This window comes from Triturus cristatus, chromosome 9 (genome assembly GCF_964204655.1).
Source record: "Triturus cristatus chromosome 9, aTriCri1.1, whole genome shotgun sequence".
In the NCBI taxonomy this organism is placed as follows: Eukaryota; Metazoa; Chordata; class Amphibia; order Caudata; family Salamandridae; genus Triturus; species Triturus cristatus.
In genome coordinates, this window is record NC_140592.1 from 671,791,929 (window position 1) to 671,819,033 (window position 27,105).

The 27,105-nt window shown below is 41.1% G+C and overlaps 1 protein-coding gene across 2 annotated transcripts in view; it reads right to left on the reverse strand.

Annotated features, from left to right (window-relative positions):
- The window catches only part of PACS1 (phosphofurin acidic cluster sorting protein 1), a 1,493,664-nt gene that overhangs the window by 1,051,374 nt on the left and 415,185 nt on the right, over positions 1-27,105 (reverse strand). Inside the window, exons 6-7 of one of the 2 annotated variants that reach the window (XM_085625738.1) lie at positions 25,482-25,573; positions 3,218-3,298 (exon numbers count right to left, since the gene is read on the reverse strand). In XM_085625738.1, coding sequence (XP_085481864.1) covers positions 3,218-3,298; positions 25,482-25,573 — 173 coding nt within the window. The remainder of the gene's footprint in view (positions 1-3,217; positions 3,299-25,481; positions 25,574-27,105) is intronic. The other variant, XM_085625739.1, reaches the window with a different exon arrangement.

Here is a 27,105-nt window from a genome sequence, read left to right on the forward strand (position 1 = left end):
ACCCTGGACAGAGCTGCTGTCGCTCTCTGCCCCGTCTTTTGCCTGAACAGCGATAGTGCGGTCTTGTTTGGCTGTTAGCTTTTCTGTCCTGGGGTCAGGACAGCGCCGGGACACTCCACTGAGTAGCCGTGCGCTTAACAAATACCCCTAGAACATATAACATAAGAAAGGCGATAGGGATAGTCAACACTTATCTCCCCATATCCTTGATAGATGTTTCAGCAAAGGTCTTGGGGCAGGTGATTTTAAACAGATTGATGGATTGGGCAGAGGATAAACACATTATTTTGGATGCCCAATATGAGTTCCGCCCAGGGATGTCCACCTTAGACTAATGTCTTAACTGGTATCTCATTACCGCAAAATACACAGTAGCCAAGTCAGGGGCGTTATACCTAGCCTTTATGGACCTCACTGCGGCCTTCAACCGTGTGAATCGTCGCAAACTGTGGGTAATCATGGGTGAACTTGGGTTGGACTCGGCAATAATAAACATTCTTCAATCACTACACTCAAACACTACAGCTGCTGTTAGATACACCCAGGAAGGGAAGATAACAGACTTTTTTTAAAAGCACAAGTGGAGTCAGACAAGGATGCATACTAGCTCCATTTCTGTTGACCTTCTACATTAACGGCCTAGATTCCACCTTGAGCATCATTAAAGCAGACCCGTTGAGAATAGGTCTAAGAGCGGTTCTGGTCCTGCTTTACGCAGATGACACGGTGCTCCTTGCCGCACCCCAAATGGCTTGCAGCTTTTAATTAATGGTTTTGTGAAGTTTATGGAAAACCTGGACATATCTCCCAATCTTTCAAAATCGTATGTCATGGAAATGGGGTAGAAGCCAAGTAAATCGTATAATTACACCATATGCTCTCAGAACCTAGGCAAAGTTCTAGCTTTCGCTTATTTGGGCATGTTTTTCGATGGCCATTTACATTTTAAACACTTACTGGAAGAGAAGTGCTTGGCCCTGACTAGATCCACAGGTCCAATTGTGAATTTGGCAGGAAGGTTGGGATGTTGGACTCCGGGCACGATTTTAAAGTTGTACAATTCAATCTGTTGCTCAAAGGTTTTATATGGAAGCGAGGTGTGGGGATTCGCCAACGTGAATACCTTACAAAGGGAAGAGAATAAATATCCGAGATGTTTATTGAAGGTCCCTCATTGTACCCTGATGTGGGGTGGCGGAGTGAGCTAAAGAATGATGGATTAAACCCAGATCAGTTGACTAGGGTGAGTGCTTGCAATGTTCAACACTCCGGCCATCATCCCTTTTGGTTTGACCTCATAGTACCCCGGCATTTAGTGTTCACGAAGAATTGGGGATCAATTATATTTCTGACTTGGTGGCAGTTAAGCCACTTCTATGTAGGCTGAAGATGTGGACAAATGCAGAGGTGGGTCTGACAAGGCTGGTAATCCAGGATTCTCTTTACCATGGTCTGAAAATCACCTGGATAAAATATGCCTGGGATTCTTTCTCTAACTTAGGGCGTGCAGACGTATTCACTAAACCGGACAAAATAATAACTCAGGATAAGGCTGTCAAAGATTTGTATATGAAGTTTACCATGGCGCAACGCGAAACCACTGAATTCGCTAAACACATGGTGAGAGACCACATTTTAGTTAAAACAACTCAGGGTATAGACACATATTTAACACTATTGACGAGTGCACATGATAGATTTTTAATGACGCGTTTTAGATTACATTTTATTCTTCATTTATTGGCGGTACCAGCAGGTTTTATTATGAATTCAGAAGAGAGAGGGCCCTGTGGCTGCGACAATAGGTCTCCACAGGATACCCTGCATCTAGTTCTTCTGTGCCCGTATTACGCCTACCCTAGAAAAATGTTTTGGAAGGGCCTGTTAAGAAAAGCTAGATTTAAGCAGGCACGCATAGCTTTATTGTTTTAAAAATTGTCGTCAGATGTTTTTACACTTTTTTGTGTGTCCAACTTTTTAAGAGCAGCTGTAAAGCTAAGAAACACGAGGGAGGACTGAAGTTCAGAGACATATTGGCTATGCCCTCGAACAATTTAGGCCCAATAGTTACAGTAGATCATTCATACCTATAGTTTTAACCTTTTCTCTAATGTGCCTTATACGGAGAAGGATTGGTATTTATAGGTAGTAATCCAGGAGGAAGATCGATTGTACATAAAAATAGTCTTAATCATGCATGTGGCAACCCTTTTATAGTTTGTTTTTGCGGTGTGAGCAACTGTGCTATGTAATGCACTTATTATGGTTATTTCTTGTATGCAGAGTAAGAACAATAATCATGTATTTTGTGATATATTTTATTGAATGAATTGGTATTTATATGCTTTTATGATTTGTTTTCAAATCGAATAAAGTTTTGAAGAATATCGAATATCAATACTGATGATTGAATAGTTGTCACCTTGATGTATACGCCTTGGTACCTAAGCTGAGCTAACACATGTATCTGTATGGCATGTTATGTTAAAGAACCAATTAAGAAAACTAAACAAAAGCCAATTATTGACTTAGGCGCAAGCACATGGCAGTGTTAATAAAAGTTAGTTAATAAAATAGGTAATGCCAATAATCTTATTCCAAGGTCCTGTTGATGGAACAATAAATGCGCACCTGTATATTCTAGTTACAAGTCACTGGAAATACCTTTAACCGAGAAAGTTTGGCACAAAGGGTGTACTTACCAAATGTTTTATATTCTGCAAATGAAAACCCAATAGAATGTTTAAAGAAATTTAAAAAAAGCTAAATAAATTATGAAAGCTGAAAGACAACTTTTAACCCCAATAAGTATTCACTATAGAAAGTTCAAAACCTGCCCTCCAAAATGACAAGTAGAATCCAACAGAGTACAACAATGGCATACTACATGCATTTACCGTTTTTTCTACATAATATAAGTGTACACAACTACCTGTAACCTAGAGAGAAAAACATTAAAGTCACGGAACAAGAGATTCATTGGTGGAAAGTGAAGAATGGTAGAAAAAGCTGTGGAAAATAATAGTAGAAGCATAATCTAGGACAAAGATTTATATGATTAAAGAGGAGCTGTAAACGGAATTACTATGAATGTCAAATTTACATGTTAGTACCAAGATGCACCATTATAGAATGGGTAATCAAAACATGACCAAATGGGATGATTTCCAGTCAGAAAAATCAACAAGAAAGGGAAGGTATAGAACAGCCCTCTCACCCGAGTGATAGCAGATGTGGAGGTTAACTTCCGCCTGGTCTTCTTTACTTTTCTGAGATCATCGTCTTCATAAAACAAATCCTGTGGGAAAAGCAATAGCCTTTTATTGCCAAGGCCGTTGATCCCCTGCACCGTCGCTCCCCACCTTTCCATAACACATCTTGGTGTTCTTCGGATCGCTTGCACTAGGAGCAAGCCAGAACAAAAGAGTGCAGGCAGAGATGAATGAGCAGAAAGAGATGTGTGCATATCCTTAGTGAAGAAACACATGGTTACCACTGGCAAAGCAATCCGTTTTGCATGCAGGACGTAATTTATGGGAAATGCAAAGCCGAGCAGTCCGACGATGAACAATGGATTTGCAAGGGAAGGCACAGTCCATGCTGCTGAGCCTTCAAGAATATAATAGACTCCATTAGCGTCACCCGTGGTGCATGCAGGGTAGAGATTTCAGTACAATAATCCTGTCAAGCAACCAATAGCGAGAGCACACTTGCAGTGTTACTTCAACAGTGCTGTCATGCCAATAAGCACAATTTGAGCATTGAGTACAATGGTCCTTTAAAGGTATTCCATGCAACATGCAGGTTTGAGGTTCTGTCATTCCATGTGTAGGGTATAATGACACAGTACTGTCCAATATGCTTAAATATAAGCATAGATGGGTGATGTCTGGTCAACATGTTTCGCAGGAAGTGTGTTTGAAATTAAGACATCGCTACAAAAACAACATGTCTCAAGAGAAGTTGATATAATTCTATCCAGCAGTAAATGCAAGCACAAACCTGCGGCTACAGTGTACTATAACTCTCATTAGATTAAATCGAGCAGAAATGCTTCCCATTTATGCATTTCACATGAACTCCTGCACACAGACTGACATGCAAATTGTCCAAAAAGTTAGTAGCTTTAGACTCCGTATTCAGGGCACTGTATAGGGGTGTCGGGGACATGGCATTTGAGAGCTCCTGGGGATGTGTAGATGCGTATGCGAGGCCTATACTGTTGACGTTTGTGTGTCAGTAAGGCACTGGTTGATTTTTCATAGAAGTAGTATGCTGTAAAGGGGTCTGCTACAGCTTGTGGAATCTCGGGGGCTAAGGACAATATTCGTTATCAGAAGCTGACAGGTATCTGAAATGATGTATGCAGAACAGGGAAGCAAATGCCCGTGATTATGCCAAAGAAGAGTTGGTCTCAAAACCTTAAGAACATTTCTCCATGTTTGGTCACATGCTCCATCCCAGAACAAAGATAGCGGCTCTGTCTAAGACACATATAGTGTACGGCCAGGAAGAGTAGTACACTCAGTTCACTCTAAGCAATTGGGTGATTCCATACTCTAGGGTCCTAGACACGCATTGTTTACGGTTCCCACCATATTCCACAGCACTGTGCAGATTATGCTGCATGCTAATCTACCAGTTGTTAGGTTCAATTCTTTACAGTTCCCCAGCTATGTTATAATCAACTTACTGACATGAACCAGAATCTAGGGATGTTTTGTTTTCTAGACTACTTTTGATGAACAAAACACAATGTTTTGCTCCCTTGGGCCATTTTAGAGTCATACACAGTTCAATCAGTGTTTTTAATGGGTATACGTGTGAAAGGTGTTTAAATTATAGTGCACATCCTCTAGGGGATTATGCCCATGTACCTGAAGCTCTGCAAAGGATTTTAGATGTAATTAAAAAATTACTAGAGAAAACAACTTGTAATTCTGATCATATGTCACCTATTCCACTTTTTCCGATGTTTAACATAACATGGCTATGGTCCAAAAAGAAAACTGAGAAGTTGGGGGTTAGCCCAGCGAACAAGTGCTCATTGGCCAAAAACAGACCCAAAAAACCAGGGAAAGGCAAAAAAAATAAATGAGGGTTGTGAAAAAAGGAAGGTCAGATTTCAGCAAAAATGATGTTAATGAGAGACATCTGAATCCGCTTCAATGGAGAAAGCAGATAATCTTCATGAGGAAATAGTTCCTTTTAAAAGGAAAAGCGTCTACAGGCAATGCTCTCAAAAAACATTCCATCGAAACATTAAATCCTTTAGCAGACACTTTTAAAATATTATTTCCGACGGATCAAGGGGCATATTATCAGAACTCGCTCCACTACGTACCTTTTTCTAGTAGGCCTTAGTTTAAGAGCAAACCTATGCCCTGTAGATAGGGTGCATTATTCTAGTAGTATTATTGATTTTTGTTCATAGTACGCCTTCGAGAAATTGGCCCATTAAACAGATCAAAAATACAATTGTTACATCTGTCACCCCGATTAGGATCTGTAACCTCGACAGAAATACAGAGGTTATCTTTTCAAGACAAATAAAGGTATACCCACAGTAGACTGAACTTCTGGTCAAAGTTAATCTCAGATATTATAACAAAGAATGGAGAGCTTTTTTAGTAAAATATTGCTGCTTATAGGAGGAGGCATAACGATGCACCCGATGATTTAGACATACTGGGTAATAAATTTTAAAATGCCACTGAAAGAACATACGTACTGCAGAATTTAGCTAGTACAGTTAGGTTGGAAGAGTCAGAACTCAGCAGATCATTTAAAACATTTGATTCAAATCTAGGACCTCAACACTTAAAAACATACTGCTCATGGTCCTGACCGCCAGCAGCCTTGAACAGTAGGGGTCCGTACGCAACCACAGTACAACATTTACCAAAAACTTAACCTTGATTTCCAGGAATTTGGCCACGCTTATTAATTTAAAAATAGATTATTTGAAGGAGCAGAAGTCCTCTATTATTTGCTTGCAAGAAATTTGGCCTGTACCCGAATTTGCGGTGGAGTCTTACTATGTTTTTAATAGCCCCGCTAAACACATGTACTCTCAGAGGGGTCGTGCAAAAGGGGGTATAGCTATTTTTTAACAGCCAATTTTAACTGGAATTTTCATCCAATACCTTATCAAAATAATACCTTTTTGCAGTGTTTGAGAGTTGATTTCCCAAGGACGAAGGGGTCTGAAAGGCACGCAATACTTTTGCTTAATATGTACATACCACCAGGCAATCAGAATGATTAAACTTTACATAACGTATTTGAGTTTATAAATCAAACATTAGATCAGCAAAGGGTTACTTGAGTTATAATTGTGGGTAAAGTCTCAAACAAGTCCTTGTAAGCTCATAGGAACACAGAATAAGAGGAAAGGGGGACCACCCCGGAAGCAGTATTCCCCAGTGACTGTAGTGCTAATAAGCAAGGAAATGGCCTTCTCAATGAATTGCTCCCTTTAGGGGCTAATGTTTTAAATGGAAGATTAGCCCTCCCCCGACATTCCAGCAAAGGCAACAAGCTATGGTCCCAAGGGTACATCAATAATTGATTATATCATTATTTCTTATTCCACCTCTAACTTCATACAAGAAATTAATGTGCAAAAGGTAGGGCTCAGTGATCATGCCTGCTCCCCTTCAAATTAAAATAAATCTTCCTGTAGATAAAGCTTTGGATTGGTGTTTAGAAAGAAAAAGTGAAGAAAGCGCATTGTCACTGGAATTCAGGAAATATTATTTCTTTTTAACAATTATGTATAATTTCAGATCTCAGCTAAAGGACAGGTCAACATGGATCCAATGAACTGCTCATGAATGCCCTAGTCTAAAATATGAAAGAGGGAGAAAAAGAGTATTCTCAGCCCCCCCAAAAAAATCAAGGAGAGTTAAAATAGATGTGTTATTTTCAAAAGCGATATATAAATTAACTCTTAAGCAACTCCTTTGGTTCTCTGTAGAGTGCAGCAAACACGTTACCTCAAGAAAACATGCAAGACGACATGTGCAGCTCAAAAGAAAATCTACAATTGGATTTGAACTCGTACCATCTTCAGCAGACTGTTCTAGAGGAACATGTTAGGTAATTCTGGCTGGTAGCAGCCCAATATTGTGGGACAAAAATGAAACTTTATAGGGAAAATAAGGGAACCAGAGCTTTCTCTCTTAGGGTTCTTTCTTACTTAAATACAACTTGCCCTTCAGAAAAAAAACAAAAATCTGGTCTCATAAATAAAGCAAGGCTTTCAGCAGCTATGGGACCAGACGAAATTCCAATAAGTATTTAAAAGTAGAATGCTGAACAATGGGCTAAGATCCTAAAGCCACTGTTCGCACATTGCTATGAGACGTGCAGGATCCCAAAACCAAAGCAAGGGAGCATTATTGCTTCCCCTCCACAAAAAGTGCCATAGGTCAAATCTAGGAAATTGTCAAATTAATCTTCTGCATGAAATAGGAAAGCTCTTTGCACAGGGGATCTTAGAAGAGCTTGAAAAATGGGCATATAAGACCAGTACAATTCCATTGGAGCAGTCTGGTTGCCGGGCAGATCGATTAATAACTTACACTATTGCAGTATTACAGACTATTCTGGACAGCTACTTGCTGGAAAAACATCAAATGGTTTTTACTGCTTTTATAGATTTTTCTACCGCCTTTAACTGTGTGGGCAGATTGATTTTATATCATGAATTATTTGCATTGGGTGTGCCTGTAAATTACTATGTATATTCAAAGTACTGTACTCCTCCACATGGGGTATGATTTTATGGGGGGGGGGGGGGGGTGGGAAGAGGCCTTTCTCCCATTACCTCAACGCCCAATGGGTTAAAACAGGGGTGTTTATTACACCACTACTATACTTGTTATAGATCCTGATTCTGAGCAAAGATTTTGCCTTTTGGTAAATTCGCCCCCAAAATTGGTTTCAACTCATTCTTCTTTCTATGCGGATGGTATTATCCTGTTTGTTCTAACCCCTCTAGGGTTACAAAGAAATTTGCAAGAACTATGCATTTATGCTAAAAGTAATTTTTTAAAGATAAATGTTGCAAAATCTAAGACGGTAGTATTCAGGGGAAGAAGAAAGGCTTAAAGTTTAACTGGTATATGGACAAAGAAAAAGTGGCGGTTGTCAAGAAAAATCTTTGTGAGTAACCTCTCACATAACTTGCACTTTTCCAATTTAGAGAAAAAAGCCTTGGCTCATGCAGGTGCTCTTCAAAACTTATTTTATGCTATTGGGAAGAGACATTTTAACTATTTATTAGAAATATATGCAGGTGTTCTTCAAAAGTTTTTTAATGCTATGGTGAAAAGACATTTTTACTAATTATTAGAACTATATTACAAAGATTCTTCATCTCTGGCATATGATCTGGAATATACCCCATATCTAGATGGTCCTTTTTAAACCTATATGAAGGTAAGACTTTAAACAAATTCTGTAATCTGAGTTTATCTATACCTGTACTTTCTTAGACCTGAATGTGGTATTATAGTACCTACTTTCAAGCACTTGCAAGTATAATCTGATGGGGTTATTAGCTCTTCCATGCACCCGCACCCTCCTCAAAGGCACTTCCTATTTAAACTCTGAGAAAGCCTCGGTTAAAAAAGTACATTCGCAAAATATTTGTCCTTTGCGTTAGGGTGCATTAACTGGGATATGGCCATTCTAGAATTGTGGACTACTGGTCAGCAGTGCCATTTTTTTGTTGAGTTCAAGTTGGTAAACTAGGCTCGACTCATGACCAAGACTATGGCATGAATTTAAAAATGTTTACTAGTATGGTAGCACACATTAGCATTCCTATCAAATATCACATAATGAAACATCTTTTGCTGCTTCGGAAAGGATATCTTCACTAATTGCCAGTTAGTGAGAAGAAAGAGGCCCACCTGATTTAGCTATATGTATCTTGTGTGGTTTGGGTCTCCAAAACCTTTTTCATGTACTTCATCTTTGCCCGGTATTAGGCGATAATTGGGAGCGCTTTTTATTTCCTTTAAATGAAATCTTTTAACTTAAACATTCATCGAGACTTGGTATTTTTAATGACTCCTTCCCCAAATAAACAAGTATAGTTTTCTATTTTTACATTTTTTAGAGCTTTTTGCTGATATTTTAAGAAAAATTTAATGTTATCTTATACTGATTGAAAAGTGTCTGTACTATTATAATATTTTAGATGTTTGTCTATCAATGGATGTATTGTTGATCTCAAACAATTGTTAAATTTAGGGCACATTCTATCAATCAATACATCCCTATAGGGAGGATGATGGGAATCTTGAGAAGGGCATCGGTCTTGAAGCCTTATACCCATGCCTTCAAAGGAATCATACTTAAGGTCTGCTTACGTCATCTTGAATATTTAGTGCATGTAATAATTTGCAGTTTCACTTTTTCAAAGTTCATATTTGAATATATTTGCTGAAAATTGTAAGGCCGTAGTTCTGTGGGCGCTTCATTTTGGTACCAAATCACCCTTCTTTTTTCCTCTAGATACTTCCTTTATTGCCACTTTTTGTGACAATTGCTACATTTTCTTTAAGATAGACACAGGAAGTTAAATGGGTTCAAAAAACAATCATGATCACAGAAAATTTGCGGATGAACTCAAAATGAAACTGGAATCCAACAACTCTATCACTTTGATCTACCATAAAAGGAATGGCAGACACTGATATATGAAACCTGAATATAATATATCATTAGCGGATGGCAGACCGCTAATAAATATATGTGCCTCTAATAAACGATTAAGAGGATTGGGGCCAGAGATGCTATTCCCTATTTCCGCTGGTTCTGTTGTGACAATTTGCAAAGAACAGGAGATATTCCAGCTAATTAATTCTGCTCTCATCTAGAATTTCAACTTCAGCCTTCAAACTGAAACTTGATGCTCCTTAGCAAAAACGTACCTTCGACAATGCTCACCACAACCTTTAAAGTATGATTTACAATAAGGCAGCCCACCTCTGACAGTATCCTAGCCTGCAGCAATTGCTCTTCTAGTAGGAACTCAATAATATCTCTTGATCAGTTATAGACCTCTTTTTTCACGACATGCAAAGCTAATTCTATTTTCAAAAGATTCATATATATATATATATTTTTTTTAAATCCAGCAATCTACCTTCACCTGAGAGGTAACAGTCAGGGATGGAGGGGTGACAGAGCTCAAGGAATTGTAGAACAGTTGAGTAACTTCAGAACCAAGGTCTTGTTGCACCTAGATAATCAAGGCCCAGCTCTGTAGTATATGTGATATCCAAAATTGGACTAACTGCTAGTGTGAAGGACTTCTTTTTGAGCCACATCCTGGTCTAAAATGAGAACATTTTAAATATAAACAACTAAAGATTTATCTCTTCTCTTCTGCAGTGTTCGTTTTTGTACTACGATGCCTCATAAAACATTATGTTCCAGTTCTCCGGTGTTGTTTGCTTTCACAGATTCACATGCTAGAATCATCATTGTTTAATAGCTTATTTATTCAATTCAATTCAGCTTTATTTCGACTTATTTTGTCATAAAAGCAGCATACATAGGTTAAAACATAATACATAATCCAAAAATTCCAGGCAATAATGATGGGTGTCAATCACATTCAATTCTATCACAGCTATGCTAAAAACATATAAATTAGTTAAAAAGCCAGATACTATATAAAAATTATTATAATACAATTTACAAAGGGGGAAGGAGTAAAATTCATAATGTCAAACCAACCAAGAACATTAGTTAACCAGCCTTTGAGTCTTATAGTTTATATCCTTTCTTATTCCTTATAAGATATACATTAAATAGGAATCTACTTAGACCAAAGACTATTAGTTGTGAAGTATTTGCTTTGAATGTACGTTCTGCCTCTTTGAATAACCTAAACCCCAGATTTATACACAGGGGTTTAATCCATCGAATTCTTGGCTTTTTGTAAGCTGGGCAGAAAAACAGTACATGAGCATCATTTTCTATAGCTTTTTGTACGCAAAGGGTGCACAAACCACTCTCGTCTTCATTGCCCCTCCAACTACTAGTGTTTGCAGCTATCTGTAAAACTCCATATCGGTATTGAAGATACAGTGTTTTAGCTAGTGGTGGTCTTATCTCATCCATAAATTGTTCGAATATAGGGGTATCCTTAACAGATAAGAATTTCTGTGACAATGTACCAAGTGTAGTATTAGTGGATACTTCGTTCTTTACATAAATCCAAAAAGCGGATTTCAAAAGGTTTTTTGAGGTTAGTAACATATTCTGAGGGCTTTCCCAAAAGTGAGTAAACCCAAGCTTTTTGAACCACTGGGAGATATGTTTTAACCAGGGGATACTTTTATATTTGTCAATCCTGATTATTTCTAGCAATCCGTTCTTGTAATCGCTCAACTCAGGGGTTGTCCATAATCTAATCCAATAGAGTAGAGGCCTTAGTATAGCTTGATGATCAGTTCTTTTAAGATTAATATCCAGAAGAACTGGAATTATCGGAGTTCTTACTGGTATTTTGAGTAACCTGCGTATAAAGATGTTCTCTTCCTTCCTGAAGGTGTTGTTGCAGGAATAACCCCAGACCTCGGCACCGTAAAGTGCTGCTGATTGGGCCTTTGCTTTGAATAATTCGAGTGCCGGCGTAATTGATTTAGATTGGCTACTGCCGTGCACCTTTAGGATGGGCATTGAATTTTGTTTTAAAATTAAATTACTTTTTTCCAATTGCCCTTTCCAATTGGGTATACTATCCAGCATAATACCCAGGTAGTTAAAACTCTCGACATATTCCAGCTTCTGGTTGTTTAAGACCAAATTCTTTCTAAAGGATTTCTGAGGATTTATGGACATATACTTTGTTTTAGATGAATTAATTTCTAATCCCTTTTCCACACAGTAGTTATTAAACGTGTTTACTAGATTTTGTAAACCTTGCGGGGTTTGTGAGATGAGGATTGTGTCATCAGCAAAAAGCAATGCGGTGACTACCTCATCTGCTAGTTTCGGGGAGTCATGTTTACAATCTTTAAGATAGTTTGGTATATTGTTAACATATAAGGAGAAAAGGGTGGGCGCCAGCACACACCCTTGACGGACACCCCGATCCACAGGGATCTCTTTTGAGATTTCTCCTCCCTTACCCCATCTAACTCTGGCATAGTTTCCTGTGTGGAGTCTAATTATTTCCCTGAGTAGCTCACTAGGGACTGCGATGTCATTGAGAGTGGACCAAAGTAATTTACGGGGTACAAGGTCGAAGGCAGCCCTTAAATCAATGAATGCTACGTACAAGCTTCCCTTTCTTATATTAATATATTTCCAGCAAATACACATAAATCTAAATACTTGATCTACTGTGCTGGTTTTTAGCCTGAATCCTGCTTGGTATTTGGTTAAAATCTGTTCCCCTTTTATCCACAATAAAAGTCTATTTAAGATATGTCTGGCGAAAGTTTTTTGTAAAAGATCAATTAAACTAATGGGGCGGTAATTTGCTGGGTCGTAACGATCCCCTTTCTTAAAAATTGTTACAATTTCAGCCCCTTTCCATGAATCAGGGATTGGTGTCCCAGCCACTATAGAGTTACATAAAAAATTAATATAGGGTCCCCAGATTCCTACATCGTGCTTTAGCAAGTCACCAGGGATTTTATCAGGACCTGGTGCTTTGCCCGTTTTAATAGCCAGGAGTGCCTCAACAGTTTCTTCATAGCTAAAGTGTAGACGGGTGTTATTATCAAGCAATCTATTTATCTCGATATCATCCATGGCCATCTCCTCATTTGTATTGCAGTATAATTTAGAGAAGTGCTTGCACCAGGTTTCTTCATCAAGATATATATCCCTAGATGATCTGCCTTTTTTATTCCCTTTGGAGATTAAATTCCAAAATGTGGCCTGTTCTTTCTGGTGAGCTGCAATCAAAAGGTCATCCCAGAGAACATCATCCCAGGCTTTTTTTTGCTTGGGACAATGTCTTTTTATATGCTAGTCTACTGTCTTTAATTCCCTGTGCGTCCTTTACTTTTACAGCCTGAATCAGATCATTTTTAGCGTTGCGACAATCTTTATTGTACCAATGATTTGTTGTCGCTGAGTAGTGATCTTTCTGACTCAGGTCCTTTTTGTAGCTTTTGCTTAGATGAGGAGTCAGTGCATCTACAAGTTTATAGTGTAAGTTAAGGACATCCTGGGTACCTAGAACAAGCATATGACTTCCCTCCAATATATCAGCAAATGAGTTGTATATATTTATCATTATTTCATCTTTAGCCAGAATGTGGGGCCACTTAATAGCACGTCTGTTATTGGAGACCTGGTAATCTCCTACTGGGACATTTGACGTATCTGTCATACTTATTTTTTGTACGAAAGGCTCTGAATGTAACCATAGATGGAGGGGGAAGTGGTCGCTCTCTGTTCTATGGTCTATTTTAAAATCTATTATTAAGTACCATAGATTCATGGAAGCCATTAAAAAATCTATATGGGACCTGTAATTTCCCCTACCAAAAGTTGGAGCCGCTGGTCTATCGGACTGAAAACGGCCATTACACGCCCTTAATTCATGGTTTACAGTAATTTGTAAAATCTGCATAGCTGCTCTTGAATTTTTTACCATATTGTTGGACTCTACAGAAAGGACATTATTAGCTATATCCTGTTCTTCAAATAAGGTATCCAAGCCCAATATCGGCTCATATTGACAGTTGAAATCTCCACCAACAATTACCTGCTTGCTTGGACTTAAAGTATTTAAAAAGGAGTCAAGGTGGATTATCACCTGTGAATCTTTGCTATGGGGATGCGGTCTATTATAAACATTTATTAAATATATTGTTTCTTTCCCCTTAGTCGCCATTCTTAATCCCAATATATCTAGGGAATCAATCGGCAGTAATGTGATTTCTGCCTCCACAGTAACCCTTATCCAAATCACCAGACCCCCAGATGCTCTTCCTCTCACGGATGGCACTGCGCCCCGACTAAAAGTTTTATAACCCAGTCTATGAGGTGTATCTATGGCCCATGTCTCCTGGAGAAAAACAATATCAAAGTTTTCAATGTAGGAGCACCAACCCTCATCCTGCATATTCCTTGATACCCCTGCTATGTTCCATGATATTAATCTAACAGATGGGAATTCGGCTATACCGTCCGCAATAGTATGTGATACATTATTTCCATGCGGTGGTGAATTTACGATGGTTGGACCCCCATCCTCAGTGTGCTTGATACCAGATTGTCTCTTCTCGCCCAAGCTATCAATAATTACCATGGGGCCCCCCGCCCCTATTTGGGCAATTTCATCACTAGGTTCCACAGTGGGCAAAGTCATATTTCCACCTTGAGTTGTTAGCTTAGTCTTCCTATCTGACACAGGAGGTGGAATTAGTCAATCATTCGTGTCCAAGGAACTTAGTGCCGAGTACCTATTATTCGTGTTAATCTGGAATGGTAAACCTTGGAAAACGTTTTGAGATATGCTCGGAGTGGTGATCTGCTTGCCCCTAGCTAGGTGCTGGTAAAAATAGCCTAGCGGATGCACAACCACACTATTCTCTGTCGGTGCCAATGATGCTGCTCTAAGTAGTACGGTTGCCACGTGTTGAGGATGTTTAAAGTTGATTATTATGCAATCACCTTTACAAGCTTTCCTGGCACTCCCAATCCAGGGGACCCGTCTAGTTGATAAAATCTGTTCCGAATAGTTGACAGGGAACCCACAGTTGTGGTGTAGCCAGGAAACTGTTTTCCGTTTAAGGCAATCGTGTGTTTCATTTTGCACCTTAGACTGCATAATATCTAGGGGTGGCACATTTGTAAGTACTACAACATATGGTTCACATTGAGGGGGTAAATTAATAGAGCGGGTTTTCTTGGCTTGGACCATTGACCAACCTGTGGAGGGTGGATCTGAGTCCGGGCCGGTTATTTTGTCTGGCAAATGGTTGCTTGGGATAGAATTAAATGGGGGGATGTTCTCCTTAATCAGGACTTGTACATTTCTTCCCTCTTGCTCATCTGAACCACCCTGCGATTTAGTCTGAGTGTTAATCAATGAGGATAGGGAGCCACCTAGTCTGAGCACTTCTGCGGATAATCTATCTATTTTTTCAACTAATGGTTTTACCACTGCCTCTAATTTATCCTCAAAGGCCTTAATAAGACAGGACATAATGTTGGGTGAAAATATATCATTACCACAATTTTCGGTCATAGTCCCCTTTTGGGTGAAGGGATTTTTTGTGGTAACTTGACAATTCGATTTATGCTGTGCCCCACCTCTATTTTGTTTCGTTTTCCTACACTCCCTTACAGCCCTTTTTTTGGGGAGCATTCGGGATGAGGGTCAATTCTAGTTTCTTCCAACAGATTCAGGGGTGTGGTGTTGGAGTCTACAGGCGTAGGTACAGGACACTCTAAGACTACAGGAGACTCAGGGAGCGCCGTAAACTCTGTTAGCAAACACTCAGTCACTGGGACATTAGGCGTCAAAGTATTTACAATAGTATTACCACTGTTACTCAAAGTGCCTAAATTGGTAGAAGTAGTATTTTCGCGGCCCAGTGACTTCCTTCTATCCTTGTTAATTTGGCTTACTACTTTCACAAGGTAGTTATCCATAGTTGAGTATTTCTTTGCCATAAATTGACAATATGGATCACAGTTAAATTCAGAGCCCTGTTGCTTGGCTGTCTAAGGTCACCCTAATTGCCCCGCGCCTCGAGATATATTACTTAAGCTATCACCACATTTACAACACAATAGATAATAAGTTCTAAGTTGAGTCACACACAAAAAGGGTCCAACGTCTATCCTCTTATTACACTATCTAGATCTATCTGCAATCATGTACCAAGCGTATCAAAGAGCCTCTACAAGTGGAGATTGGTAAAAGTACCGAGCAAACCTGCAACCGATTGGACACCTGTTTGGTAAATGTCCACTAATATAGTCAGAAGTCTTTCTAACAAGCTTGTATCCAGCCAACTCTCAAGATAGTGCCATATGCAAGCTTGCGTGGATAGGTCGCTCCAATACCGTAATAAGGAATAAATTAGGAGTAGATGATGATATGATGCAAGGGGTGTTCAATCGTGACGTGATCACTTGCCTTAGAGGGGTGGCCCAGCCCGGCCTCCTTCGGCCCCTGACGGCCACAGACGGCCCGCCCTCTGCCCGGGCTCAGCCCGGCGGCGCCCGCGCGCGTCCCGCGACGCGGAGGGAGCCTCTGTTTTTATGGCGCCTCCGGGCGCGGAGCAAGCCGGAAGGAGGTCCTGGCTGGCGCTTTGACTGCCGGGAGCTGTAGTCCCCCCCCACTGCGGCCAACGATCACTGGTGGCGGCGAGGGGGACCAACAGCGTGAGCGTCCCGTCCCTGGTGGCCTAGCGGCGTTCCTGTGGCGTCGGTATGGTGTGGCAAGGCAAGGTGAGTCCCCCACTCCACCGAGGGAGCCTCTGTTTTTATGGCGCCTCCGGGCGCGGAGCAAGCCGGAAGGAGGTCCTGGCTGGCGCTTTGACTGCCGGGAGCTGTAGTCCCCCCCCACTGCGGCCAACGATCACTGGTGGCGGCGAGGGGGACCAACAGCGTGAGCGTCCCGTCCCTGGTGGCCTAGCGGCGTTCCTGTGGCGTCGGTATGGTGTGGCAAGGCAAGGTGAGTCCCCCACTCCACCGAGGGAGCCTCTGTTTTTATGGCGCCTCCGGGCGCGGAGCAAGCCGGAAGGAGGTCCTGGCTGGCGCTTTGACTGCCGGGAGCTGTAGTCCCCCCCCACTGCGGCCAACGATCACTGGTGGCGGCGAGGGGGACCAACAGCGTGAGCGTCCCGTCCCTGGTGGCCTAGCGGCGTTCCTGTGGCGTCGGTATGGTGTGGCAAGGCAAGGTGAGTCCCCCACTCCACCGAGGGAGCCTCTGTTTTTATGGCCCTCCTAGCTTATTTGAAACAACTTGAACTTCAGACAATCAAGAGGAAGTCTTGAGCTTTAAACATACCCTACGGCCACTGTAGCTCACAGCATAAGTGTGAAGGGTATATATAAAGAAGTGAGCCTCTGACCGAGGAGGGTCACATTTGAATCTATTAGGATACCAACGTTGGACATCTGGAGTTCTAGATAAGTAACAAATCTCTTCATTGACACAAGATTTTTCATATATTCCCATGCTTGAATCAGAATAGCAAGCAGTACAAATAGTTTGAACAAAGAGCGATGCAAGTTCATATTATTGAAAAAAGTTGCGTAGAACTGCTTGCCCCACTGCCAAGCCATCTGGTCTATTCACATACATAGAGTAATGCTTTGTGAAAGTGTGTCAGATTTTCTATGTTGCTGTACAGCAAATGTAGTGTAAAGGTACTCCAGCACAGAGTGCTGCTATTCGTGCCACGTTTAAACTTCACACTCACTCTGTCCTGGAGCCTGAGCTTTACTTGCTATGACGCAAGTGATGTCAACAGATAGTCAACGTGCAATACCTTGTCTGGATGGCAGGTGGTCTCTTTACTGGAGTCGAAGGATCAAATAACTAATCTGAACCAGAGGCGCAACTAGAGTGACATTTCGGGGAGGAGGGGGGTTAATAAAAATTTCTGGGGGGGCTAATTCTTCCAGTAAACGGCAGACTGAAGATGCAGGGGCTCTAGGAAGGGGTGAAAGAAAAACAAAGCCTTGTTAACAAATAAATGGTCTTTAAAAGACCTGTGAAGTACTCGGGTATGGCTGTGTGTGTGCCTGGAAAGCTGTCTCAGCCCGTACTGACCCAATCAACAGGGGGGGGGGGGGGGGTGAAGCCCTTTGAGCCCAATGGGCATTGTGCGCCTGATCTGAACAACATAAGTCCCGTCTTGTCCAGGTCGAACATGAAGCATCTGAGGACAACCCGCAATTGCAAGTAAGTTTTCTGTAGTAGTGGATAGATTAGGGAAGAAAGATCTAAGGATTACAGGTTCATTCAAGTGTGAGTCTCTCAGGACTTCTGGAATAAATCTTGGGTTGGCAAGCATGATTACCTTATCTTTGGCATAACAAAGGTATAGGTCCTTAATAGTATAAACATGAATCTCTCCAATCCTCCTCACTGAGGAGAGCAAAAGTGCCTTCTTCAATTAATCAAATGTCAAGAGCGTGCTACGCATGGATTCAAAAGGCGGCAGATTAACTTGATTTAATAAAGTATTTAGTTCCCAAGGTACTGGAGGGTGCTTTAAAGGAGGATCACTCTAAAAAGTACTATCAATAATTGTTTTTATTATTTTATAATTCTCTGTGAAAGCAAAGATAAGGAAAAGTCTTCAGTTCTTTGGAATCTTGAAATTGCAACAAAGTAAGCCCTGACTGACAAATATCTGATACCACTCCTGGCCATCTCAAGCATGTATGGTAGCACCTGAGGGGACACTTGGAGATTGGTAAAACCCCTGTCCGAAATCTCTTCTTTTTAGCATTATAGGTCTTAGTTGTTGAAGGCACATGTAAATAGGTTTAAATGTCTCTACAATTTGCTGGCATGTCTAAATGGCCAAATTCTAAGTTGTAAGAAACCAGGCCGTCAGACTAAATGACTTCAGGTCATGATGGAGAATCTCTCTGTTGTGCCTGGGAAAGAGGCCGGAATAGTTCATTGGATTGGGGGATAAGCAGGCAGCCTAAGTAGGTCGCTGTACCAAAACTGATGAGGTCCTACCAGGGGAAACAGTTTCAGGGACCAGCTATCTTCTTTTGCCTTCTTCAGCACTCTGGGGATGAGATAAAAGGACAGAAAAGAGCAAGCAAAGATGTTCAACCAGGTCATCTAAAAGTCACTGCCCTTGGACCATAGATGACTGATCCTGCTGTGGTGGAGCCTGCATTTCTTGTTCTGCACAGTGGCGAACGATTTCCAATAGATGTACTCTACATGGTCCTGAGTTCCCTCTTGTGGAACCCTCTAAGGGCACGGCCGAACATGCCTACCTTGGCATTCTGGCACCCTAGGAGGTTTTGACACTGCAAAGTCCACTTTGTTGGAAATGGCCTAGTCCTACAGGATATGTGTCCTTTATATAAAGGAGGATGTTGTTTTACCTTGTTTTGTGATGTAAAACATCATGGTTGTGCAGTCTGTCCTGATAAAGACAGAGCATCTTATTAACTTCTGGAGGAATGATTGCAGGAGTACTCCAATGGCCCGCTGCTTCAGGATGTGTATGTGAAGATGTGAAGAAGGTTCTTTTCCATCTCTCACCATAGGCCCTCTGTTGACAGCTCTTGCATGTGGGTTCCCACCCTTCCATTGAGGTGTCTCTGATCATTATCATCCTGATCATTGTTGGTTGGAAGAAAAGACCTGCATTAAGACTTGATAGACACCTTCACCACTGCAAGGTCTGTTTTAGCCTTCTTGTGACTCACAGTGTGTCACTTCATGAGCCAGTTGCTTGCTTCCACGTAACATCCAGCTCCTGTTGCATAGGTCTCATTTGAAGTATGTGGAAGGGCATTATGGAGAAACAAGATGACATGAGACCCAACAGGGACTTGCATGTTCAGATTGAGACAGTTTTCGCAGAACAAATTCTATTGTCATCATCTGCACATTTTTCACTCTGTGGAAGGGAAGGCCTTCCCCAGCTCGGCACGCAAGATGACCTGTAAAATCTTGAGTTTTGTGATTAGTTGGATTGAGGACTTTTGGATGTTTCAAGTCAGCTCTACTTTGTGGAATTGGTAATGCAGGCAGCTGTAGAAGCATGACCTTCTTCCATTGATGGGACTTTGAAGAGACAGTCATACAAGTACAGGTATACTTGGTGGTGGTGTCATAGGAAGGCAGCTACCAGCTTCAGCCATGGATGGACTATTATCCAAGGAGCCCGGTCGACATCGTTAACGCGTCGAACACAAAGGTTATATCATACCTGCGACGCCCCTTCAACCATTGTTTTATTTATCAACAAATTTTATCAAGACCGGCATTTACAAGAACCTATTAAATACCAGGTTTTAACACATATAAGAACTATTCATAATGAAATACCAAAAGAACTGTCATTGACATGTAAAACTTCCGTCAAATAAGGTTGCGCTATATTTATGGAGTTACCGGAATTCATATCATAAAAGAATAGCCATCCCCTCTCAACATCCACTATCTTTGAGTGAATAAACATCCATTAAGGTATTCACCTATAAGAAAAAATTATCTATCTATCTACCTGGAAAAAGCCTCCTTCTGAACTTTGAAAAACAGGAATTGTGGCCTTAGTTTTCCTGACGAAGGCGTTAACTACGCCGAAACGCGCGTCGAACTATAAACAGTTGTGCCACCACATTTGTTTATCTTTTATCTCCATGTAACCCACAATTTATTTTACCATTTGTTATGATTTTTTATGTATAGAATAAATTTGTTTTTAATTGTGAATGTATTCAGAATTTATAATTAAAAAAGAATCACAATCTTAATTTTTGTTTCGTCTTACTGCTTAAACTGGTCTGACTATCAAAAGAAAATATCTACTATTGCTATTTACAAAAATTGCCTAGGTTGTTATTCTATAAATATATGTTACCCTGTCCTAGGAATTTTCAGGGGGTCCTCATTATCTGCACAATAATTAATCACGTGTCAACAAGTTTTGACTGTACCACAAATAAAGCTGATCATTAAACAATTTATAACTTGTATGCATCACAGTGTCACTGATTTTGTTATAATTGTTCGCATCATTCAATTGGCTATGTGCTTCTGTAAGGTAGCTCTTTCCCTTTAGCCTGATTAGAAGTATCCCCTACGGGGAGAGCCTCAGGACAATTCGAAACTGTAGTGAGGAAAAGATTATAGAGCAAGAACTCTCAGGTCTAACCAGTCGTTTTAGGGCCAGGGGGTACACAGAAGAGGTCATTAGTCAAGCTGTAACAAAAGCTAAAAAAATATCTAGAGAGGACATTCTTTTCAATGCGAGCCACAACAAAACTAAAAGAAACAATAAGGAAATACGAATGATCACCACCTACAATACAAAGCACAGACAGATCAGGGGCATACTCACCAAGCATTGGCACATAATTCGTAATGACCCTCTTCTGGGGAAATTTGTTCGGAAAAAAACGGCAATGACTTTCCGAAAAGCCAGATCATTTAAACAGATGCTAGTATCGAACATGCTGACCTCCAAATAACAAGTGTCCAAAGGCAGTGCCTGGCTAATGAGAAAACCAGGCTTTTTGAAATGCAATAAATGCAAGGCCTGCATTCACGGGAAAAATACCGTGTCTTATGCACTGGGTCTATCAAAAAGAGTGAAAAAGATCCAAGGGTGTTTTACGTGCAAGACTGATTATGCTGTCTACGTACTTCAATGCCCTTGTGGCATGCGGTACGTGGGCAGCACAATCCATCCAGTGCATAAGAGGATCTTACAGCATCTGAGGGCCATCAAAAACGGGGACCGAACATACCCCGTGGCCCGTCATTTCGAATCCCATCATGCCAAGAATGAGAAAGGCTTATCCTACTTTGTCATCGATTGCATTGTGCCGAATGTAAGAGGGGGCAATCGCGAGAAGAAGCTAAGGAGACTTGAATCTTCTTACATCCTTGCCTTAAACACACGTACCCCCATAGGTCTCAACATGGAAGAAGACCTTATCACACATTTGTAAATAGCTTGGGAATGTATTGATGAAGATTAGCAGCCAAAAGACCTCCCTCGTTACTGTTTTTAATGTAATTTCTTTATGGTGTTTGTCTTTTGCACGGTATATGATATGTGGAACTCAGAATGTCTGACACAACAATTGGTTAGACCTTAATGATTATAAGTCAATTTAGGCCCACTGGGGCTATATGTGGTGAATAACGTGATTAATAACGTGGTGGAATGCGTGTGGTGAAAATTCAGTAATCCTGATAAGAGTGGGAAGTTAGTCATATTGTGTTTTGGCTATGGTCGATATCACGCTAGATGCAGTGATATCAACAGTAATATTCTGTGCATCTACACTTAATCCTCCAATAATTATAAAAGATGTGCCAATATATTATTTCCCATGATAGTGGATTTGTTTTAATTTAGACAGATTTACGTATATTTGCACCAAAGCTTAAGGATTTTCCCGTTTAAACTACGAGTCTGTCTTCCATGATACTGTGGCTGTAGTCACGTCACGTGATTTGGGACGAGCACGTAAGCATGTAAATAAGGTTTCGAAATATGTACGAACAGTTGGTGAACAAGCCTGCTGGGCAGGCGAAACGCGTCCAAACCGGCTGTGTAAGCAATAAAACTCTTTTTGAACCTGGACACGGCGTCGTCATCCTTTGACTTGGTACAGAGGACTTGGTTACATAGATATATATATATATATATATATATATATTATATATTACGCCACTTTTTACACCACTCTGCAAACGCAGGTCCTGGCGGACTGCTGCTCGGAGGATGAAGTTCACTTGTGTCCTCAGGTCCTCAGGACACAAGAGGACCTCATCGCCCCACCAGCAGTGTGCCAGGACCCGCGTTTGCAGAGTGGTGTAAAAAGGGACGTGGCCTCGGACCACCTCTCTGCACTCCAGCTCTGTGGCGCTTACTGGAAGTACCTGGTGGGCCACTTGGCCCCCAGGGACCCTCAGTATTCAAGGGGACTTAAACCCAGAACGCACCAGGAGGTGTGTCTGCAGAGTGGTGGAGAAAGGGGGCGTGGCCTGGTATGAGAAGATTGCAATCCTGCTGTGTGGGACTTACTGGAGGTAATAGGAGGGGTAGTTGGCCCCCAAGGTTGATGCTGGGGGCTAACTATCCCTCCTGTTACCTCCAGTAAATCCCACACAATGGGATTGCTAAGAGGTGTTCGGAGGCCACTCTCCCCTTTCTCCACCGCTCTGCAAACGCGACTGCTATGTTATAGTTAGAAATTAGCATTTAAAAAACCTTAGAAATTTACTGAAAAAACATAGGTTGCAGAGACCTTCTAGTTAGTTGGACATTTCACTCGTACAAAACCAGAGAAATTCAGCTGTTATTATAAGTACAGATAACTATAACTAGCGCCCCCGCAATGCACTGCTGATGACGTCACATATAACATCACTCATGACATGCTCAGTGACATCACTGATGACATCACTGATGACATCATCCACGTGATCATCTGATGCACCTCCTCACACCTTAATAAAACCTTTCATACACCCACTCTAAAATACAAACTACCAATATCGAAACCATAGACACACCAATAGCAGTTAGTACATACCCGATCAGTGATTCATATGTCTACACACACATCCACCCACTAACCCATACAGTCACTCATACACGCAGTCATTCATCAATACAGCCACTGATATATTCACTCATACACCCATATAGACACTCACACACTGCCACTCACCCAAAGAATTAATTACACTGTCATTTACTCACCTATACAGTTATACACACACCACATCACTTATTCATACAGATACGTAGGTCTTCAAAAATTACAGACATAAGCACACACATGTCCATGCAGCCACTGTCACAATCACTCACTGTCACACATACTCACTTATATACTCCAACACTCACAAATACTCCCTTTCACATATGTAGTTACTTACACATATACCACTAACACATCCATTCACTCACCAACACAGCTATACATACACTCACTCACCCATACACTCTCTAACACACGCACTCAAACGCATACACCCAGTAAATCACCCACTCACACATCCATGCATGGAGTTACACCCTCCCACCCACACAAACACTCAGGGACCCATACAGGTTTACTGACAACCAATCATTCTTCAATATACCTTGGCATCTATAGATATAACATTCTTGAAATTTTTAGAAACACTCAGTCACTGGATGATGTCATCAGTGATGTCATCAGTGATGTCACTGAGCAAGTCATGAGTGATGTAATATGTGATGTCATCAGCAGTCCATTGCGGGGTGCGAGTTATAGTTATCTCCACTAACTACAACAGCTGAATTTCTCTGGTTTTGTACGAGTGAAATGTCAAACTAACTATAACGTCCCTGCAACCTATGGTTTTTTCAGTGAATTTCTAAGGGTTTTTAAATGCTAATTTCTAACTATAACGTCCCTGAAACCTATGGTTTTTTTCAGTGAATAAGGAATGAGTGGAGTTTAGGTGTGGTGAAGGTTTTTAAGGTTCTGGGATGGGTGGAGTTTAAGCATGGGGAGAAGATTTTAGGGGCAGGGATGGATGATGTTTAGGGGCTGTGAGGGGAGCCAAAGATGGATGGTGCCTAGGGGTGGTGAGGGTCCAGGCAATTATTGTAACCAAAGTACTTGTTTGACAATGTAAAATATATCAATTAGAAATAATGTTCCCTGAAGCAAAGCGATGAAATAAATGTCTCTGACTAAAAGTAAGACTGGCAACCCTTGCATTCACACCTTAAAAATAAGAATCTAAAAGCTAATTTAAAAAAAAAAGAAAGACATTCTATGAATTGGCTTCTGTGAAATGGTGGATGCCATTCATCCTGCAAATTTCTATAGGTGAAATAGTTTCGTAATAATGGTGTTCCATGAAATTGTTTTTCAATGAAACCACCTACAACCAGAGGGCACGCCTTAGCATAAAGCCAGTGCTGGGAATATAGGAACAGGGGGATGGACTGACAGGAGTTCTGTTCAGCATGTGCAGCTATGTAGAGTCCCATCAACTCGGATTACTACTCATTTAAAGTATGTGCTATATACAGAGTGCTTTGATTCGTGTACCGACTATTCTTGAAGTTGCAACCAATTCAGTCCCTTTCTTGCTTAATTAGCTAACATTTTACTGTCTTTTTAAACCATTTCTCCTAGACCTAGGTTCGACTGAGTTTTCTTAGCGACATGCCTAGCAGACTTATGAAGACTAACAAGTAGGAGGTGTAGGGAATGGATCAATGCGGAAACCAGCATGATCCTCAGATGAGTTTGTGGCAAGCACCTACAAAAAATCTTCTGCTAGTCATCTAAAAAACATGAATTATAAGTACGACAAACTGTCCATGTAACATGACATAAGTAGCTGGAAGAAAGGGAAATCAACAGGGCAGACAAAAACCACCTACCCCAAAGGCACTCACAACCTAGGCATCACCAGGAAAAACAATCTTACGGTTGTTTCGCCTCTGAACTTAGTGAAAGATACAAGGGTTTCAAACTATTATCTTCGGTGCATCGTATGATGGCAGTAGTGTTGTGGAAAGCTATATACTGCTGTGGAAAGCTATATACTGTTGTGGAAAGCTATATACTGTTGTGGAAAGCTATATACTGTTGTGGAAAACTATATACTGTTGTGGCAAACTATACTTAAGTTTATAATGAAGAAAAAAGATCGCCTGTGGCAGGGAAAACTCTACTCCCAAAGGAGGGATAGAAAAGGGTAAAATAAATCTACCAACAGGAAAGCCAGCAAGTGTTACAGCAGGTCTTTACTACCGCTCCAGTACCTGTCCATGAAGCGGGTCGTCACTTCCTTCCTGTTCAGAAGAATAGCTTTCTTCCTCTTCTTCGGAATAATTATCGATGTCTGGAGAGCGATCTGTGAAACAATGCGGGAGTGTTTAATTCTTAACAAAAACGACTAAACAGCAATATAATATGTTGTATAATATAAGGCACTTTACCAAGACCATGAACAAGTGTGTAAAAGTATGAAGTACATGATCTGCAGTTTTTACCAATCTTCGCAAATTATACAAGGCAGGGTCCCATAAAACAGGAAGCCAAATTATGCAGTACAGCTGACAAAATATTGATCAGTAAGAGGGTAAATAAATAATAAGGAAAGATAAATTCTGCCACATATGTGACTAAAGACAAATTATGCAGCACGAATCTGTCACATTACTTACCTATTTCGCCAATGTTAAAGGCATTGCTGTAACTGGGACCGCAATTATATTTAAATACATTGGTGTCCTTAGAAAACAAAATATATACATTTCAGCAGAAACAAAAAAAACACTATTGTCCAAAAATAATAATTTTTATCTACCATGGAAGCACGCACACCTAATTTTATTAACAGAAAATGTTTCTATCCTTAGCGCTACTACTAGCGAAGACGCAGGTCGCCTGCTGTTGGGGCAGAGGACATGCTCCTAAATATAAAAAATGGACTGATGCACTGCTGTATTACTAGAAACAAACTTAACTTTGACGAGGCAAGAGGGTAAGGAGTGGTAGGAACTGGTGGAGTAGTTTGGCTGGCTGGAAGAACAGTGGGTTGCTTGGTGGGGGGGGGGGGGGGGGGGGTGAGGCTGTTGAACCTGGGGCTGCTTGTGCTCCCATTCAGAGGGGATCTGGCCTGGCAGTTCGGGCTGGACTGTTCTCTTTGGAGCAGAACCAAGACTGATTTGCATATGGCTGGTTCCTATCTTAGGTGGCATGGTTGGCGAAAGAATGGTTGACTGGGTGCAGCCCCACCATATTGAGCACCTGTGGGCCAAAAAACCATCACCTGCCTGGGGAGTGTGTACTAACTTAGCACAGGAGTGGGAAGATCAGCACACCTCAGAATGCAACTAATTGCGGAAGATTGAAGAATAGGAATAAGATGCAAAATTAAAATGGTGCCTGCAGTAAAGGCGCAGAAAGGCTCTTGACCAATGGGAAGCCAACCAAACACAGAGGAACACACAGGGTGAGCCTGACTATAAACCCCCTTCCCTTCAGCTTGTCCTTATACTGGCTTAAGAAGCACAGTGTGGAGGTGAAGGAACTGCTGGGAACTGACCTGGCACGAGGAGGCGTCGAAGCAAGTGTTGGCTGAAAGACGGAGCGTACATCTGGAGGAGCTGATGTGACGCTTTAGAGGCAGGCATGCATGGTACTGTGATAGAGAAGTGGTGTTTCCGGCCCCTTAGTGGGGTCAATGAACAAGGCGGCAGTAGACGGGAGAGAAACAGAGCTAACAACGTCGTTTGGCAAGTCACAAAGAAGCAAATAATGGCCCACCAGATAAACTGGATAATATCATGAGGGAGATATCTGCCTATAGGGGGCCTTAAAAACTAAGATTGACACAGTAGTAGTGAGTCTAGGAATGCTTCAGGGTGGCCAACTTAAATT